This window comes from Colletotrichum costaricense (genome assembly GCF_030867565.1).
Source record: "Colletotrichum costaricense strain IMI 309622 chromosome Unknown Scaffold_11.1, whole genome shotgun sequence".
NCBI lineage: Eukaryota > Fungi > Ascomycota > Sordariomycetes > Glomerellales > Glomerellaceae > Colletotrichum > Colletotrichum costaricense.
In genome coordinates this window covers 904,486-923,768 of record NW_026848240.1, presented here as the reverse complement: position 1 = coordinate 923,768, position 19,283 = coordinate 904,486, and the positions used below count along the sequence as shown (strand labels likewise).

Below are 19,283 nucleotides of genomic sequence, written 5' to 3'. Positions count from 1 at the left end.
GGGTACCTTACTCTGCCCAACCTATGAGAAGGTTGAAGCACTCTGCGGACCATCTTGGCGGCAGAAAGGTCTGGACACGCTGCGAACGTCACCTCATGCAGAGAGGTTCAGCGAGTCTGCCTCGGTGAGGCGAAGTGCATTATGGCAAGTGACATTCAGGGGGCTTGGGGGTTTGGAACCATCATATGATCAACCGAGATGCTAGGTAACAACTTTCACTCGCTGGCTCGGGCTTGATGCCTGAACTCACGGGCTTGCACGGCATTCGTGGGATATGCGCAGCGTGTGCATGATGTGCCGGGAACCGCGTTTGAACCAGTGAGGCTTGCAGTTGCTGGTGTCTATCATACAATTTTCATGCAAGAAAGTCACAACCATTTCCTATTAAGGACAGTTCAAAAAGGAGCCTTGTCCCGGATATCATTTACCCCGCCATGGCATTCCTTCACTAATGATCCGTCAACTCCAACTATCTCCGACTTCACCGTTCACGATCTAGCGATATTCGCCCGTGGAATAGGCACAAAGATGTTTAGTTGGCACGACAAAGCGTGCAAGTCTCTCAGTATTGGGTTCTCAGAAGAGTTAGGTCTACCAATCTGTGCTGGCGACAAATGCGTTGCTCCTCGCCATGGTAGGACACGGGCTGCACCCGAAATAGCACTACCGGTGCCCGCTCCGAAGACCACGTTCGAGCTTACATGGCCATCTTCACTGAACTTGGTGGACCGAGAAACCTCCAACTCCAGCCTGGTCAAAGAAGGGTCAGCCGAACCGAAACCTTCCTCACTCGACGACGCAGGTCAGAACGTTGTGTCGCATCCTGGCCAACATACGCCGAGCCAACAAAAGTCTACAAACGACTCACCTTTTCGAGACGAGAATTCATACCAGCCTCTAGTCGCCCGCAAGACTAGGCTTCTTGATTTAATCGGAGGAAGCTACCATGATCCTATCAGAATTGAGCTTCACATCGCAAACTTGCTTGACTGGCCGGAATACGAGGCCCTCTCCTATACGTGGGCAGACGAGAATGGGGACTCTTCAAAGTGCGAGAGAGTCTACATTGGAAAGCGGTGGGACATCCTACCCATAACTAAGAATTGTTCTAATGCCCTTCGCCGACTTCGATACCAAAATCGACCGAGGAGATTGTGGGTCGACGCCATCTGCATAAACCAGAATGATGTGGGCGAGAGGTCCCATCAAGTTGGCATTATGCAAAATATTTACAATTACGCCGAGAGAGTTCTTATCTACCTAGGTGAAGACGCAGAAGAGCCAGACACCGCAGGCTCTACTCCATGGAACTACGATACTGGTCACTATAGGCCGTTGCCACAACACATAGATCTCACACAGAAGCCTTACTTCAAGAGAGTATGGGTGATCCAAGAGATAGCTGCAGCAAAAGATGCCTGGGTTCTCTTTGGGACGAAAGGAGATCGATGGGATGATTTTCTTTCTGCAGAGGCCAAAAGGAAAACGAACACTCCATCTATACCGACCTCTACAGAGATGACTGCCATCAACGAGCAGCACTGCCAGAAGCAAAAGTGGCTGCACTTACTCCCGCGAGGGCGCGGGGAGATTATGTTTTCGGACGAGCTTCCTAAACTCCTACACGCCACTGTTCGATGTGAAGCCACAGACCGCCGGGACAAGATATATGCCTTGTTAGGGCTTTTCCCAGACGCTACTCAAGCTAAACTGACTGCGGACTACTCCTTGAGTGAAGATCAGGTATTCAGTGGCTTCACTGCTTACCTGCTCTCCAACAGCACGGCATTCTTACTGCCAGTCTTTGCAGCACTACGGCCAACATCTTCAACTCCTTCCCCATCGTGGGCCGTTGACTGGTCGTCAGCGACGAACTTGGACTGCATGGGCCCTTACTTAGCTGAGAATGACTCTCGACTCACGGCTAAAAGCGAGACGACTGGAAGCGACATCGGATGGGTTTCGGGCATACCTCGTTTCCACCAGAACGGTCTCTTAGCTCTCCGGGGACGCTTGATTGTTAGTCTGCCCAGCTGTATGCTCGGGCCAGAGATTCATCGAGGCCCTCCAGGCGTCCAAGAAAGAGTGTGCTACGGGAGAGAGACACAAATTCTGAATGTCATTCCAAATTGGGTCGAATCTACCGACGAACTTTGTCAGATCCAGGGCCTCGACGGCCATGCGTTGGTGCTTCGGCCCATTCCGAAGGCTCCTAAGACATACCGCTTCGTGGCCATCTGCAGACAGCCCGAATTCCATCGCGTATCAAGTTGTCTCAACTCAATAGATCGCACAGCGATTCTGCTCTTCTCAACATGGAGATACATACTCAATGCGGTGGGCAGCGAGAGGGACAAAAGGCTCTGGTTTCATGCAGAGACATGGAACACGGTCGAAGAGATGTCTCGGAATATCAAACACTTTTGGAACTTGGAGAAGACCATCTGTCGCGATTTAGACTGTACTAGAGATCTCAGATGTGGCAAAAGTCCACTTTGCGAAGAAGAAGTCCAGGCAGCACCATACAAGCCTGGAAATACAAACCCGCGAGAGATGTGGCTACATCACGAGGAGGCACACAGCGACTCGCAGCAGCAGAATGCTGCGAGCCGGCAACTTTCGAAGAAGACTGTTTGTGATTTGACAGTACATCAAGCTTGTCTTGAACAGACATCCGAAAGAGGGAAGTCCGGGAAGGTGGCAGCGGGAGAGAAAGGCCATTTTGGCTCTCTTGCGGAACATCTTTCGACCGCAGTCAGGAAATTTCGCTACCCTTCCAGTTGGGTTGGATGGAAACCCGACTGGAAATCACTCGCTGATCTGAGAGCGATCTACAGTCATAGGGAAGCGCGCTCCAGAAAAAGGCCATTAAATCCCTCCACAGCTTTGTCGACTGTTATTATGGATCTAGGTTGGGAATTCGGGTCTTCCCCAGGAGTCCCTACAGCAGAGAAATTGGCACTGACAAGGCGCGATCCTGACAGTTACCGGCATAAGTTTCAATGGCACTTCGAAAATCCCGAGAAAGAGGCTTTTGATGTTTTGGTTAAAGACTTCGCAGAGGAGTCTTTACAACGTTGGGAAACTTGGGAAAGGCTTTTGATATTCATGCCGTTCAATGATTTCGCCAGCGAACTTTTGAATCAAGATTTAGGGGAAAAATTAACTTTCTTTGACCGATCGATATTAACCTTCGCGAGAGGTTTGGATACAACTTCACCCCACGATGGAGTGTTGTCATGGCTACATGATGCCTTGAACTTGGAGTCAAGACCTCTGCCAACGGTAGAATCATATAGGAACGCACATCTGGATACCTGGGCAGCCGATTTCATTCGCACCTGGACCCTCCTCACGAAGGACATTCGACCCAACCAGCTTTCTCCTATCAGACCTGAGGATCTCCCTCAGCAAGAGACGGAAGAGCGTCTTTTGCGGGAGCAAGGCCACCTCGCTGCAGCGGAAGCAAAGTGGGCGCCATTGCTTGACCTCGTCAAGTATACAGAGGCGCGCCTGCTCCCTATGAAGGAGACATTCATCCGCGCCGAAGACACGCATGATGAGTCTATGGATGACGTTCCCTGGGAGGACATCTTCATAGCTTGATCGAGGACTCTCGAGGATACCTTGCCGCCGTATCAGAGACGAATAGTGCCATGCACTGGCAGAGACTGGAAAGGTTCCGCGGGAGTTGGTGAATCTGTCGACGAATTCTGATTCTCTGAGACACGGTGTTTCTTCGACAACCGAGGTTATTCGCTTTCTGAATGAAATGGTCGGAAGACAAGACTGGGGCGAACTTTCGAGTGGGGGAGGAGTGAGAATTTTGAAGTTGGCAGCATGTTTTTCCTATTTCTGACCTTAGGTATACTTTGGGACACGTCAAGTCAACATATGAGAATACGAAGGGGTTTCTGGTCAAGGTCGAGTCATTTGGAGTTGGCATTATGTATTACTCTCATATCTCATATACATCTCAATTCAGCACCACAATCATATATACAAGAACATATACCCCTCCCCACACAGGCCTACACTTAGCATCCACAAACATTAAACAGCGCAACAGAAGGATCATGATCGCTAACAAGATCATCGTACAGCTCCCACGAGTTCACGTGGATGTGCTCGTACGCGGTGCCGTTCTTGTTCGCCAGCGCGGGGCTGACAAACATGTGATCCAGCTCCTGCGCGTTCATGTCGTAGACGTAGGTGTAGCGCTCCTCGACGGGGACGCCGACGGCCTCGTCGAGGTCGATGAGGCCCGAGGTGGACGCGAAGACTTTGAGGGGCTCGACGAAGGCGAACTCGTTAAAGTCGCCGGCGGTGATGATGCGGGCGTTTGCGTCGAGGGCGAGGATCTCGGCGATGAAAGACTGTAGTATCAAGTTAGCTTAGGCGTCTTTGGAAGTTTGGAGTGACGAGGGGAACGTACGCCGGTGATCTTGGCCTGCTCGATACGCGGGTTCACGACGCCGTTGACGGGAGGACGGGGGTCGCCGTGCAGGGACGAGGAACCGCCCTTGGACGCAAAGTGCACGTTGACGGTGAAGAAGGTCTTGTTCACGGGCCCGTTAACGGCGCGCCACTGCGCGACGAGGGGCTTGCGGCTGGCGTCCCATGCCGTGTTGGTGGGGTCGATGCGGCCCGGGTTGTACTTGAGCGCGGGGCCCTCGAGGACCTCATTGGCATCGAGCGCGCCGCCCGGGTTCGGCTTGTAGAGCTCGACGACGTCGGGCTTGTAGAGGTACGCGACGCGGATGTTGCCGCCCGGCTGGCCGCCGTCCTTGCCGTCGACGGGGTCGATGACGACCCAGTCGTACGCGACACCGGACTTGGTCTCGATGGCGGCCGTCAAGGTGGAGAGGGTTAGGTTGGAGGAGACCACACCGTTGTTGGTGGCGCCATTGTCATCTTGGATCTCTTGGACGAAGACGAGGTCGGGGGTCTTGAGGTAGTCTACGATGTGGGCGGCGACGGAGGGGAGGTGGGCGACGGTCGGGGAGAGGTTCTCGACGTTGTAGTCGCCGACTGTGATGCCCCTGCAGTCGCCGCGGCTGACGAGGGTGGTGGCGGGCGCGTTGTTGGTGGCGTTCTTTGCGATTGTGATGCCGGTCAGGGGGAGGATGCGGTAGAAGCCGAAAGCGTTTGTGACGATGCCGGTGATCTCGGTGAGCTCGTCGCCCATCTTGGACTCGGGGTTCTTTGTGCCGTCGAGGGGGGATCCGATGATGATGGCCTCGGGGTTGGAGTCTTGTTTGCCGTGTTAGTGACTTGTATGATTCGGAGAAGACAGACGATGTATACCCTTGTCAGACATGGTGAGACCGCCGTGCGCATTGCGGCCGGTGACGGGCCAGTCGCCAATGACCCAGGTGTCGCCGTACTGGTTGGGGCGAGAGATGCCAACGGGGCTCTTGATTGTGACGAGCTCGCCGCTCAGCGACTCCCAGAAGTCGAGGCCGTAGAGGGCCGGGTTGAGGACGGGGTTCTCGGTGGAGATGTTGGCGACGGCGTTGGGGACAGCGTAGACGTCGCCGCCGTCAAGACCGCTGTACTGCTCCGTCGGCGGGGGCAGGGTGTCGACGCCGATGACGAGCGGGGTGACCGCGTTACCCTTTGAAACGACAATGACGTTCTTGGGGGAGCTGAGCTCTGTGAGGTAGATGTAGTTCGTGGCGGACCTGTTTTTTGTTTTGTTAGAGGAACTCTACGTGTCATTGAGAGCCCAATACTGTATCGTACCTGTACTCCTGGATCTTTCCATCCAGAGTGATGAGGTCGCCCACGGTCAAGTTCGCGCCGACGGTGCTGCCGTAGACGTAGAGCGCCTCGGAGGTGGCAGCGTCATCGTCGGGTGTCGTCGAGCGGATCCAGATTCCGGCGGGTCCCTTTGTGAGAACAAGACCGGTGACGTTGGTCACGGACTGGTCCTTGTACGGAGAGAGGAACTTGTTGCCGTTGATCTCGGCAATGGTCAAGGCCGAGGCGGCGCCGGCGGCGAAGAGGAAGAGGGAGGTGACCTTCATCTTGACAGTGTACACCGCGTCAAAACGAGAACAAACGACTACGGAAGCTATTCACTCTTCTCTCTGGAATCGCAACGTCCTGAGCACACAAGAGCAAGAGAGGGATCGTCCATGTTTACTCCCCTCGCGGGGCAAGTCGCCACTATATGTAGGATGGAGCTGAACCTCTTCAGCCCATGATTGCGGTCCCGTTTCCCCTGGTCAGGGTCGTATCGAGCCGAGAGAGTTGCAAAGTGCCAAGAAAGCTGCACCATATCGCTTCGCTGGGTCCCCCGGGATCCAGCGATCCATTCCGCCCTTGCATCGCGGGAGCTGCCTGCTTTGCATGTGAGCAACCCGCGTCGGATGCGCTCCAAGAGTCCATGTACGCGATAAGATTGGACAACGAGAGAGAGGAGGGCGCGGCCAGCTCCGATATTACGCACTCGATATCTCTTGACTTGTAGCCTGTGAGGCCCGTTAGCCTTCCTCACTGGAGGGAAACGGCAAGACAATGATCTTTCCCGTCGAGCGGAGAGCGGAGAGCAGGGGTCCTGTCGTATCAATTGACCTCTTAGAGCGATGCGTGCCTGGCACGTTCTTGTCAGGTTGTCATGAGAAACCTGGGCTAACGGCACCGGCAGAGACATTAGATGAGCCCCGCATTAGCCTTGATTGACTTCAACCCCCCCGTCGCGGCGCTGTATTGGTTGGCCATGGCTCAATCGGGAAGGTGAAGGCTTCCTGCGAGGGCGGGAGAGTGGCCTAGCTGGTGTCTAGTTCAGTGGGGAACAACCCGGCCTGAGCATATCGAAAAAGGTTGAATTGAGAGACGGGTGTGTGGGGGAAAGGCGAGCGGCGGAACGTTGGAAAGCAACTTTGCTTCTGACCCTGGGTCATATCTATACGGTATATCTATACGGAGTGCAGAGATAGGCAATAAGAGAGACTGGATACACAATCAGCGTGTCATTTCCAACACTACAACCATGATAGGAGTAGCAAACTAAGGTGATCCGAAGAGCCGAACAAACCGCAAGACAAGCCGGACCAACTCCCCTCCTAGGACAAGTCTGCTCTCGAGGCCAAGACCTGGGTGGACGCGTGGTGTCTTGCTGTTGTTGGTCGAGAGCCGTTGCTGGCAAGGTGGAGGAGGAGGCTAAGAGTAGGGAGCAAAAGTCAATTACCTACTCTAAAAAGATGGACAGGGAGTCGTTGAGGGGCCGCTAATCTGCGTCTTATCGCCTGCCAATCATCTGCCTCACGTGTCGATGACCGACCGCCGGCCCCGGAGCTCCAACCCCGGTCGTCCCTGGATATGCCCCTGTCTATTACCGCTACCAAGATTCTAAGCTTGACTCGACTCCGCTGGGCCCCTTCAGCTCCCTCCCTCACGGCTGAGTACCTGTCCTCACACTCTTTGCGTAGCATCATGAACTCGCACTCATGAACATGCAGTCGACAGTCTATGATGCATCACACTCTCATAATACTCATTTGAAGAATCTTTGGTCGAATTCTCACTATCATGGTATCACAACTGATCTTTTTCAAAGATGGGAATCTGGCCTAAAAACTGCGGTGCACACCTTCACTCAATTTCCTACAAATGAAAACTGTCCCAGAACATTACAAAGAGTTGTACAATTCCCAAGGACCTCTTGGCCATTGAGTGAAGTCTCCCGTATATGCCTCAGAAAACCCTTGGCGACGACAGGAACAGCTGCCTACTGATATCTCAAGCGAGATCAGGCTAGCAAAATGTATGCACCAACAAAAAATTCATTTCTTTTCCGACCTCGAGACATACACACTCGGAAACAGCTCTACCAGCGTAGCTGCCTTTGCTTCAGACTTGCCACCGGTCGAGCCCGTCAAAGACCGCTCCGGTGATCGCTGGGACCGCCCGGGACCGTCCCAGGCTCCGACTCGGCTTGTTGCCCTGGGGCCCCGGCATCTGGAGCCGCTCAACACTCGAGCGTCCACTCCCGCTTACTCCAGATCGGCTTCCTCCTCGTCGCGCTGGACAAGCTCGTGGTCGTCACGCTCAGCCAGGTCATGCTCTTCGCGCTGTTCCAGGTCGGCTGACTCCTCGTCACGTCCGAGAAGACCGCTGAGAAGGGCGAGAGGGTCAGCCTGGGCCTTGTTGGCACCACCGTTGGCAGCGTTTCCGCCTGCAGCGCCTCCACCAATCTGCAAGTGAATGTCAGCTAATGTTCAATGGCATGCGTCTCTGGGGCTACTTACGCTCTCGAGGATGGAAGAGAGGATGTTGTTGCCGTCGGCAGCCTGGTTGTTCTTCGCAGCGGCGCCTCCAGCAGCGTTGTTCTTCTTGCCGTTCTTGCCGTTCTTCTTCTTGCCACCAGCGTTCGCGGTTCCGTTGTTCGCAGCACCTCCAGCGGCACCACCGGCGGCACCACCAGCAGCCGCGCCGCCAGCTGCGTTGTCGGCTCCGTTGTTCTTCTTGGCAGCGGCGTTACCCTTTGCAGCCTTGGCCTTCTTTCCGCCAGCCGCAGCGCCGTCGGCGGCGTTGGCAGTTCCGTTATTGGCAGCGCCACCGTTGTTCTTCTTGGCCTTGTTCTTCTTGGCTCCGGCAGCACCGGCGGCAGCGTTGTTCTTCTTGCCCGCGGCCTTGGCCTGTGCGTTCTTCTTGCCCTTCTTGCCCTTCTTCTTGCCTCCGGCGTTGGCAGTTCCGTTGTTGGCGGCACCGCCGGCTGTGGCTCCTCCGGCCGTGGCACCACCGGCAGCGGCACCGGCTCCTCCGGCAGCAGCGGCGTCCTTGGCGGCCTTCTTAGTGGCGACTCCGTTCTCGCCTGCGTTCTCGCCCTCCTGCTGGACGTCGGCGTTGTCACCGGCTGGCGTTGAAAGTTAGATGAGTTCCGGACGCTGATGTGTGAGTTTCTTTGACATACCTTGCTCGCCCTTGGCGCGGCGCAGAACAGGTCTCACATCAACCTGAGCCGGGAAGTTCAGGTCTCGGACGGGCAGAGCCACGGATCGGTCCTCCTGGGTAGGGAGGGCGATGACCTGGGCGGCGATGGCCGCAATGGAAAGGAGGATAGAGCTCTTCATTTTGAAGGAGTGCTGAATGTCTCTAGTCAAAGAGATGGAGAAAAAGTTGATGGTATAATTTACAACTGAAAAGGGTTCACAGAACCTGGAGAGAATGGAATGTGAGAATGGAAGAAATGAGAAAGGCACTCAAGGAAAGACTGGACCAGCCAAAGAGAAGGAACTGAACCAGAAATGTTGTTGTGTTGAAGACTTGAAAGTGTCGAGAGAAGAGAAACCGAAATCAAGGCCAGATCGGGCTGGGTTGATATAGAGTATAAGCTTCCTGGGAATCTCACTCGGATCCAGATCCCTCGGAATATCATGCCGCAGGTAGAGCAGGCACAGATTGCACCCATGAGGTCACAGTGCCAAGGAATTGAGACGTCTTGTCAAACAAATGAGGTGAACGCTATCTTTGCCCAATGTCACCATGTCAGCCATGTCACAGACTGTGATCCATCGCGAGGGCAGTGCAGTTTGGTGGAGCAGGGGAGTCGGGTCCTCAGTTTGAGAAAGAGACGTTATGGCGAATGGGAAGAGGTGTGTGCCAAGCATCACGACGGTGCCATGTCGCGCCAAACCCCGGAGCAGCCGTGAGCCGGGGAAAGCGGAGACGAGGTACCAAAATAAAAAGAGAGCAGAAAAGGTGTCTGTAGCCGATTGATGATGGGCCTCGCTACCATGCGTTTGCGGTTGAGGGTGCCAGTGGTGGCCATGGAGGGCGACTGTTGATCAGACGGTTGGTGATTCAGAACGGCCCCGCCGCGGCGGATTCTTGTATGTACCTCTCCAGAACTGAGGCTTGCGGAGGTGGAACGGGTCCCCAACGGTGGTGGCTGCTTGACGGTAGCTAGACCTGGTAATAGGCTGCATCCAGCCATCATCCCGTACTCTGCACACACAGAACGTGGGAACTAGTGTCCGTCCTGCCCTGGTTGGCATGTGTTGTTAATGCTTGTGCGGTGGTGGCATTCCCAAGGTCGCGTACCTTGCGGTTAGTGGAACAGCCATGGGGGTTGAAGGGTTTGATCGGAGGACAGGTTGTCAAACCTGGGATGAAACACCGCCCAAAAGGGCGCTTGGCCAAAATCGCGAACGCCTCTCGCTTCCCAACAAGAGTCTTCCTTCCCCTCTGCGCGCGACTGTCTCCATCCCAAGACGCTGGTGACGAGTGGGATGCCGCCCATTTGAAGAGCGAGGTGCCAGGATGGCGTTTGAAGGATGAGCATGCGCGAAGCGATGAAGTCTAAATTTCAGAAGTGCAACGATGCACCCTGGGTCGTTTCTTGACAAGCAGGGGAGTCTCTCGTGAATCAGAACCGGCCCCCTAGGCGTTGCAGAAGCAAAAAGTGGCCTGAATGGCAGGATTTGCAAAGACTTGTTGGATCTCTGCTAGGGCACCGGTTACGATGGCCGTAATAGTACACTGCCAGTACGAAGTAGCGTATAGCAACCAAGACACGCTCCGAGTCCCCACGAGCTTGATTTGTGAGCCGCAATCAAGCGTTGAAGGGTTGAAGCTTGGCCCTGGTCGATACCGTTACATCGCTCTCCTTCTTCCGTCATTCGCCGCACTACTGTTCCTGAAGGCTGTCTGATTTGCAGTGTCTGCTTAGGCCTTTAGAAATTGGGGGATCTCGACTGGAGAGATGCTTGTTTGGAAGCGGTGCCGCGGGTTGCGGTTGCTGCGCCATTCCGTCCCATTCCATGCCGTCCGTTCCCATCCCTTCACAGTTCACACAATAAATGCCGAGGGCTAGAACACAAGGCAACGTTGGGAGTCTCCGCACCCTGGTCGACATGGCTCGAGGGTTGAGGGATCGAAGTCGAGAGAAGGGACGGTGTTTCAACTGGTGCATCGAATTGCCAAGGACTTCTGTCTCGAAGAGATTGACAAAGTCGGGCGATGATCGTCGCGCAACACTGGCCAAGACCACAACAGCATGGCGTTCTTGTTGAGGTGGGAATAACAGGCCAGAATTAAGAAATACCAAGAGAGACGCTCGGTGTTGGCGATGCTTCCGGCCTTGGTTGCGAGTATCAGAAATCTCTTGGTTTCTTTTAGTTTTTCCAGGCCTGGCTTGTAGTTAGTAGTCTTGGACCTAATCTTGGAGTCTTGGCTTTGGTCAGAGTCAGAGTCAGAGTCAGAATCAGACCTCAGGCAACTTCTGGAGTCTGGAGATCGCCGGGGCGGCTCCAGTATTCCAGAATTACAGTAGAGGCCAAGCATTTTGGCGAGGGGAATCAGGGGATGAACGGATGTGCTGCGATCCTGTTTGGGAAATCATGGAGAAAGGAGGCGGGAGAGCAGAGCAGTGATCGGCGAGCGAGGAAAATCAGACACAGGAGAGAGGAGCTTGGTCAATGATGCCGGTGCATTGCTTTCCCCACGAGAATTCAAGAGGAGACGGACGGTTCGCATCACTTTGACTGAAGGGGGGTCCCTCCTTCCCAATTTCTCTACCATGACCCGTCTTTTCCATTGGGTCCCGGGTTGTCTTCCAGCCCTCCAGGTTCCCAGCAAGTATTCGCCCCAAGTTCCCGACATGGCAGCAGCAGGCTGTGAGTCCCGTCGTGACTGCCCTGTCATGCGATGTGGTCGACACAGACTCGACCCGAGCAGAAGGAAGGCCCCATTGGACTCCCGTCTTGGCAAGACCCATCACAATCACGTGGCTGCCCTCCTCGCACTTGCTCTTTCTCTCCCCTCTTCTGTCTCTTGCTTCCTTCCATCATCAGGTTACCTTCATACCTGCCTTATCTTTACACAGTAGTAATGTAGGTAAGGTACTTCGTAGACGTGCCTTCCTTGTGCATCAACAGAGGCTGAAGCACAGTCCAAATCACGTGGGAGGTGACGAATCCCCATTTCAGATGTGGTTGGGTCTTCCCTTCCACTGCGGCTCTTCAACACGTGGGACACCGCATGGCTGGTACCATAAGGTTCCTTGCTGTCCCAAACTTGGGATTTCAAATGACTCTATCCTCTGCACACGCCTGTTTTGCTTCGAATCGTACAGTTCTGTATTTAGCAAAGATGAACACAACCAACTTCAGACGACGTGATGGTGGTGGTCAGATGTCGTTATCGCTCCCGGATGAGTCAATTACCTACAGCCGTCTTCCACTGAGGCTGCCCAAGGCTCCAATGGCACAGTAGACAGTTTTTCAATCTTCTACACGCCTCGTCTTACATGACACCCGCCACATACATCAATCATCTCAAGTCTGGAGAAAGTCATCTCATCAACATGAACCTCTAACTTGGACGGTTCCACGGTCAGACTGGATGCGTCCATCGGCCCCCGACTCCAGGTTTCCTGTCTTTTTCTGTCAGTGCTGATGCATTCATTCATCCCAGACGCTCACACCTGACCTACAGGCTACGGAGTACCTGGCCAGACCAATACGCCGTATTGTGTCGATGCACGGGGCCCGAGTCGTCCGATGCAACTTCCTTGACTAGCACCAAAATCCTGCCTAACTGCTCGGCGATGCTGCTTCGAGCCGATCGGTTTTCGTCCCTTTCTTACATCGGACATACAATCCCCCATCGTGGTTGACGTCGACTGTCATCTGGTCCATCAGTCCAAGATGAGACCGGTTCCGCTTTGGGCAATTCACGGGGTGGCTGTGTCTAGCTGCCGCTATGCCGCACCCCGAGACAGGCACACCTTGATTTGATTGGCAACTCCACGTCAACACCACCAAACTTGGCCCCCTCTGCCTAAGGCTCTTACCGTCTTACCTCGAGTCTGGGAGTTTACGGAGGATTGCGGCGTGTGGTGCGGTGACTGCAGGCCCGTCGCTTCCATTCTGTTCTGTCCTTTTCCCAGTCAATCTCATACTATTTCCATTCATTTCCTTTCGTCTCGACGTGCAATAAGTTTGGGCGTACTGCAACTCTGTTTTGGAATTGTTCTCTTCAGTTTGGCACCTCGTTTTGACGCTATTGCTAGTAAACGAAGTCACAAAGCGTTACATTCGGCTCATGTTTTGTTTGAAATCCCACTTTGATTAAATTGCCTCACTCCCTTGGTCTTGAAACACCATCAGCGACACGAGAGTCCCGGTGCCCGCTAGCACCATGTGGGTCCCGCAGCCGGCTTGTTCTCCCGGCCTTGACAACTCTCTCGGTCCGTGGGCCGGAGAATTGTGCCGGGGCGGATTCGACTTTACACTTTTCTTCGAGGAGGCCATACTAGCTGTTCCCCTGCAATCTCTCCTCCTGCTGTTGCTCCCCACATGTGCCTTACGCCTGGCAAGATCCGATGTCAAAGTTGTGCCCAGCACCCTGCGCTGGCTCAAAGCTGTTAGTCCTGGCAAACTGCTTCCTACCACAATGGCTGATCTCGAAAGTCTGCATCCATTTCTCTGGCTGCCCTAAACTTCGTTCTCCTGATCCTCTGGATCACTACACCATCGACAACTATCACCCATACGCGCGCGACCATTCCCACCGCCATCATTAGTCTAATTGCCTCGATAGGATTGGGTCTGTTATCATGGCTCGCCCATCAACGGTCCGTAAGGCCGTCATTCGTCCTGTCAGTTTACTTGTTTCTGTCAATTCTGTTTGACACTGCTCGTGCCCGAACTTTGTGGATGCTGGGGCCCCATCAGACCATACCCGCCATCTTCACCTGTACTCTGGCTGTCAGAGCTGTCATGATCCTTCTAGAATCAACAGAGAAGCGCAGGATCCTAGTTCCAGAACACAAAGGATACTCCAAGGAGGTCACCAGCGGCACTTTCAACAGATCAGTCTTCTTCTGGTTGACGTCACTCTTTATCAACGGATACAGAAACATCCTTCAACTAGATGACCTCTATCCACTGGACCCAAAGCTAGCCTCAGAGCCGCTCTACAGAAAACTCGCCGGCGCGTGGGACCAAGGTAATCTATTTTCGGCCCCCAAACTAAAACACGAAATGTTCCGCGGACTAATCTATCTGATTTCTACACAAAAAAAGTCCCCGACAAGACGGTCCCTGGCGCTTTGTTCAGCACCTGGCTCCGCGCCTTTGCCGGCCCTCTTGCCGCGGCCATCGTCCCGAAACTCTTCCAGATCGCCTTCAACTACGCCCAGCCGTTTCTGATTGACGAGGCTATTCGCCTTGCCAGTCAGCCGCAACAGCAGCCCTACAATAATCACGGTTTTGGTTTGATAGGGGCGTACGTGATCGTTTACACCGGTATTGCTGTGGGTTCTGCGTTTCGTCATCTTCGCTCTCGGTCAAGAGGGCGTTCTAGAACTACTCAAAGTGCGGAGCGCTGAGATATCATGTTGTAGGTCTCGACGGGCCAGTATGACTGGCGCAATCAACGTGCGGCCTCCATGACGAGGGGCAGCACGACGGCACTTGTCTATCGGAAAGCGTTGAGGCTGGATTTGACGTCGCCCAACGTCAGCCCTTCCGCGGCTCTGACTTTAGTTGGAACCGATAGCGAGACCATCAGCCAGGGCATCATGCAGCTTCACGAGGTCTGGAGTGGACTTCTCGAGATTGGTATCGGGATTTACCTGATTTACAGGCAGCTTGGGGCTGCCTGTGCCATGCCCGTTGCCCTCGTTTTCGGTAGGATGCCATATCAGCTTCGCTGGCTGAGAGAACCTCAGAATCTGATGCGTATCGGCAGTTGTCCTACTTGCCACAGCTTTTCTCGCTGTTCCTACCGGCAAAGCATCCGCGGAATGGATCAAAGCCTCGCAAGATCGCGTCTCAACGACCTCCAAGACGCTGGGGAACATCAAATGGCTCAAGATCTCTGGCCTCAATGATGTTGCCTTTTCAGTGATTCAAAAGCTTCGAACCACAGAGCTCGAGGTTTCCAAGAGATTCAGGGTACTGTTGGGCATCTCCATGATGTTTTGTAAGCTTTTTTCCTGCGTTGCCTCTCCGTGATATGTACGCTGAGACTGTTCCTTTCAAGTGATTTGCACGCCGATCTGGTCTCCAATACTCACCTTCAGCACATTCGTTGCAACGGCGGCTCGAACCGGCGATACTTTGACGATCCAAAAGGCGTTCACCGCGTACTCTTTATTGATACTGGTGAACCAGCCATTAGTCGGCATCGTCATGGGACTTCCGCTCCTGGCTTCTGCCATGGCTTCTTTCCAGAGAATCCAAGACTTTTTGAATGGCAAGGAAAGAGTTGACCCCAGACTCGCCAGTGAGGGTAGCAAAATCGCTAGGACAGGGAAATCCGTGACAGAGCCCCCAAAAGCTGCTGGTCTAGGCCCAGACGTCGAGATGTCCGATATGCATGAAAGTGAGTTGCCAGTCGCTGATCTGCCCCTCAGTGTCATCGCCTCTGTAAAGGGAACATTCTCTTGGTCAGACGACTCCAAGCCTGTTATCGACATCGACAACTGGAACGTCCGGCGACGAGCTTTCACCTTGGTGCTCGGCCCCGTTGGCTGTGGCAAGTCGACGCTTCTAAAGTGCTTACTCGGCGAGTTATCGTCCTTCAAGGGCACCATTTCCACCAACTTCTCTGGCGTCACGTACTGCGGCCAAACCGCGTGGATACCGAACGACAGTGTGCGGAACATCATCACCGGTCACGCCGCGTTCGATCCGGCCTGGTACTACATCGTCATCAAGGCGTGTGCTTTGGAGCAAGATATCGCTAGCTGGCCGAATGGAGACAGTACCGTGGCGGGCACGAAGGGAATTTCTATGAGCGGTGGTCAGAAGCATCGTCTGGTCTGTCATTGAGCTTGTTTCGGAGTTGGGGAGACGAGTGAAGCTAACACTATGGCAGGCCATTGCCCGCGCTTTGTACGCAAGACAAGAGTTGTTGGTACTTGACGACGTTTTCAGCGGCCTAGACTCTAGCACCGAAGACATCGTATTCAGTAATCTCTTCGGCAATAATGGTTTGCTCCGCCACACGGATACGACTGTCATTCTAGCATCATCTGATTGTACGACCTCTTTTACTCCTTACATGGCTTAGTGCTGACGACCCTCTGACAGCTCGCCGTGTCCCGTTTGCCGACGACGTCGTACTTCTTAACGATGAGGGTCGAATCATAGACAACGAGGCGGTCACGAAAGTCGACCGACAACCATCTTCCTCAAGCAAACGCGCCGGCACGAGCGATAGCGAGAGCGGAAAGGTGCCACCTATGACAATAACAAACGATAAACCACCAGCCACGGTCCTCGGCCTACTCGAAGACCAAGCAGATTCCGCTCGTCAACTCGGCGACTGGGGGATGTATAGCTTCTATGCCAGGGCAGCTGGGTGGTTTAGCCTGTCGACTTTTGCCGGCGCCATGATTGTCTTTGCCTTTTGCGACTCGTTTCCCGGTACTCTCCCCCAAGGGTCTATTGACGTGGAAATCATCAGACTAACAAATTCATCGTCAGATATCTGGCTCAAGTGGTGGGCGGAGTCCAACGAGCAGAAACCGAACCAAGATCTGGGCAAGTGGCTTGGTGTCTACGCGGCTCTGGGAGTCGGGTCTGTGGCTTCGGTGCTCTTTGGGATGTGGTAAGTACTTGCATCATCACAGTATTAACCAGAGCCGTTGGTAACGAAACATTCTAGGCAACTTTTCATTGTCATCATCAACAAGTCGGGAGTCTATTTCCACGGCGTTCTACTGGACACCACATCTCGGTAAGGTACACAACCGACTTTTCTCTTGCTCTCCATACTAACAGAGATAGTGCGCCCATGACATTTCACAGTTCCGTGGACAGCGGCATCACAGTCAACAGATTCAGTCAAGATCTCCAGCTCATCGACATGGAGCTGCCAGCCGCAGCACTGGGCTTGGCCGTAGGTACGCAAGACTCTCCATCTCTAACGAAACCGAAGCCCAACTAACCTTCCAATCCTAGGCGTTGCATTCGGCGTAGCCCGTTTCGTAGTAATGTCCGTCTCCTCACGCTACATGGCCGCCATCCTCCCCTTCCTCATCCCAACCTTCTACGCCATCCAGCACTTCTACCTCCGCACCTCGCGACAAATGCGCCTCCTCGACATCGAGCACAAAGCACCCCTCTACTCCCAACTCATCGAAACCCTCGAAGGCCTAGCGACAATCAGAGCCTTCCGCTGGGAAGACAATTTCGAAAAGGTCAACCTCCGCCGGCTCGACGACTCACAGCGGCCCAAGTACCTCCTTGCATGCCTACAAAGCTGGCTAACGTTTTCGGTTGACATGGTGATTGCCGTCATCGCCGTTGTCCTCATTGTATTGGTCACGACGCTGCGCGAACAAATTGGGCCCGGGTTCATTGGTGTTGCGTTGACGAATGTGTTGGCGTTTAGTGGGTGCGTCAAGGCGATTATCACGTCGTGGGTCATGTTAGAGGTTTCGCTTGGCGCGGTTGCGAGGGTGAGGAACTTTTCTTTGACTACGGCGTCTGAGGACGACTCTCGCGTGCAGCGTGCGGAGCCAGAGGGAGAGTGGCCGAGTCGAGGAGCCGTTGAGCTTCGGAGAGTGACGGCGTCCTATCCGTAAGTTTAGAGAATCGTTGAACCGGAACTTAAGAGTGTGAAGCTGACGTTGTAACAGATCATCTGGTACCGTACTTAAAGATGTAAACATCTCAATCAAACCAGGTCAAAAGGTTGCAATCTGCGGCCGAACAGGCAGGCAAGTAATCCCCTAACCCCAACCTTACCAGCACAAAGACATCTAACACTCCCTCCAGCGGCAAAAGCTCCCTCATCCTCTGCCTCCTCCGCATGATGGACCTAGACTCGGGCACAATCACCATCGACGACGTCGACATCGCCACGCTGCCCCACGAATACGTCCGTTCCAAGATCGTCGCAGTCCCACAGGAGTCCTATATCTTCGACGGCACCGTGCGGTTGAATATCGACCCGGGCCAGACAGCGTCGGACGAGGATATCACGGCGGTCTTGAAAAGGGTGCAGCTTTGGGAGAAAGTCGAGGAGCGCGGTGGTCTGGATGCCGTGATTGACGATAAGTTCTTCTCGCAGGGTGAGGCGCAGTTGTTGGTTTTTGCTAGGGCTATGTTGAGGAAGGGGAGGGTGCTTGTTTTGGATGAGATTACGAGCAGGTGAGTTTCCATCTTTTCTATTCCCTTTTCGCAGAGGTGTTCAAGTTGGCACTTATCCTACCGAGAGTGGACGAAAGAGATTAACCTTTTGTGCGAATAGTCTGGACGATGAGTCTAGTAAGATCATCGACGAGGTGCTGCGTTCGTGGTTCAGAGATTGGACCATCATCGCTATCGCACATAAGCTTGAGTCGATACGGGACTTTGACCGAGTTGCGGTTGTCGATTCAGGGGTAGTTGTCGAGTATGGGGAGCCTCGTAGACTCCTGAAGAGCGAGTCGTCGTTCAAGGCGTTGTATGAGCGGTCATCGGGTGTGGCACACTAGGGCCGGTAGGAGGGAATTGAGGAAATGTTAGATGAGCGTATATCCCAACTCGGCATTGTATTTGTAACGTATCAAGATACCCCTCTTTCCATTAGAATTTTACATGGAACATTCTTCTCAGAAGGCAGCGATTATGGAGTGCGGAGTATGTGCCATTCTTTCTCAAGCGGTGCGCTGGAGCTGCTGCTGATGACCATGGAATTAACGTCAATGGCTTTTGATGCATCATATCAGCGAAGAGAGTTACGCAAGTGATGAACAAAAACAGACATGCTTTAGTCAGTCATCTCACTTATCATATTTCCGAGCAACCAGACTGCCTCACCTGGCATTTATAAGACCGACCGCACGAGTTAACATCAAGCCGTAGAAAAGAGTAAGGCTGTAGGATCATACCGCCAACCACACCCTATTCTGGCTGCATCAACAGTAGGGTCAGCAGTAATCGGCACTTGCCCTGCTGTCACCTCATTGGTGGTAAGTGACTGTATAGTTCCCCATAGGCTTTTTGGTTTAGATTGAAGTTGGTTGTCATTACCCAATAGAACTTTCCGTGCCATCTTCCCTCAGGCGCAGCATCCGTCTCCAAGCTGAAGTTGCACTTTTGTTACGGCTCATGACCAGGCGCAGGCTGAATATGCAGAACCGCCTTGCCTCACTGCCGCCTCGTTTGAAGCAAGTAATTTTGATGATTCTGGTCAGGCGCTCACTCCCATCACTTTCATTGTCACTTTCATCAAGACTCTCATACTCATATTCACCCTCATCTTCGTTCTCCTCTCCCTCATCTTCACTCTTGTCTCCGCCCCCGGCTTTTCATCCTCAATTCCACCCTTTTTTT

General features: G+C 53.7%; 4 protein-coding genes across 4 annotated transcripts; 2 read left to right on the top strand and 2 right to left on the bottom strand.

Moving 5' to 3' along the window:
* Positions 1–528: 528 nt before the first annotated feature.
* CCOS01_10664 (uncharacterized protein) lies at positions 529–3,606 on the top strand (the record flags this gene model as incomplete). Its single annotated transcript, XM_060458818.1, has 2 exons — positions 529–2,635; positions 3,326–3,606. The coding sequence occupies 2 exons, from the start codon at positions 529–531 to the stop codon at positions 3,604–3,606; spliced, it is 2,388 nt and encodes a 795-aa protein (XP_060310620.1).
* A 431-nt stretch (positions 3,607–4,037) lies between these two features.
* On the bottom strand, positions 4,038–6,029 carry CCOS01_10663 (endonuclease/Exonuclease/phosphatase; the record flags this gene model as incomplete). The annotated part of the gene is made up of 4 exons (XM_060458817.1): positions 4,038–4,376; positions 4,436–5,253; positions 5,308–5,684; positions 5,746–6,029. 4 exons carry the CDS (start codon positions 6,027–6,029, stop codon positions 4,038–4,040), a joined length of 1,818 nt encoding a protein of 605 aa, XP_060310619.1.
* Positions 6,030–8,000: 1,971 nt separating this feature from the next.
* CCOS01_10662 (uncharacterized protein) lies at positions 8,001–9,080 on the bottom strand (the record flags this gene model as incomplete). The annotated part of the gene is made up of 3 exons (XM_060458816.1): positions 8,001–8,201; positions 8,256–8,863; positions 8,921–9,080. The coding sequence occupies 3 exons, from the start codon at positions 9,078–9,080 to the stop codon at positions 8,001–8,003; spliced, it is 969 nt and encodes a 322-aa protein (XP_060310618.1).
* Positions 9,081–13,149: 4,069 nt separating this feature from the next.
* On the top strand, positions 13,150–18,442 carry CCOS01_10661 (ABC transporter; the record flags this gene model as incomplete). Its single annotated transcript, XM_060458815.1, has 13 exons — positions 13,150–13,374; positions 13,422–13,959; positions 14,037–14,266; positions 14,357–14,642; positions 14,704–14,937; positions 14,998–15,776; positions 15,835–15,997; positions 16,050–16,569; positions 16,627–16,698; positions 16,749–16,864; positions 16,923–17,544; positions 17,742–18,116; positions 18,217–18,442. The coding sequence occupies 13 exons, from the start codon at positions 13,150–13,152 to the stop codon at positions 18,440–18,442; spliced, it is 4,386 nt and encodes a 1,461-aa protein (XP_060310617.1).
* Positions 18,443–19,283: the final 841 nt, after the last annotated feature.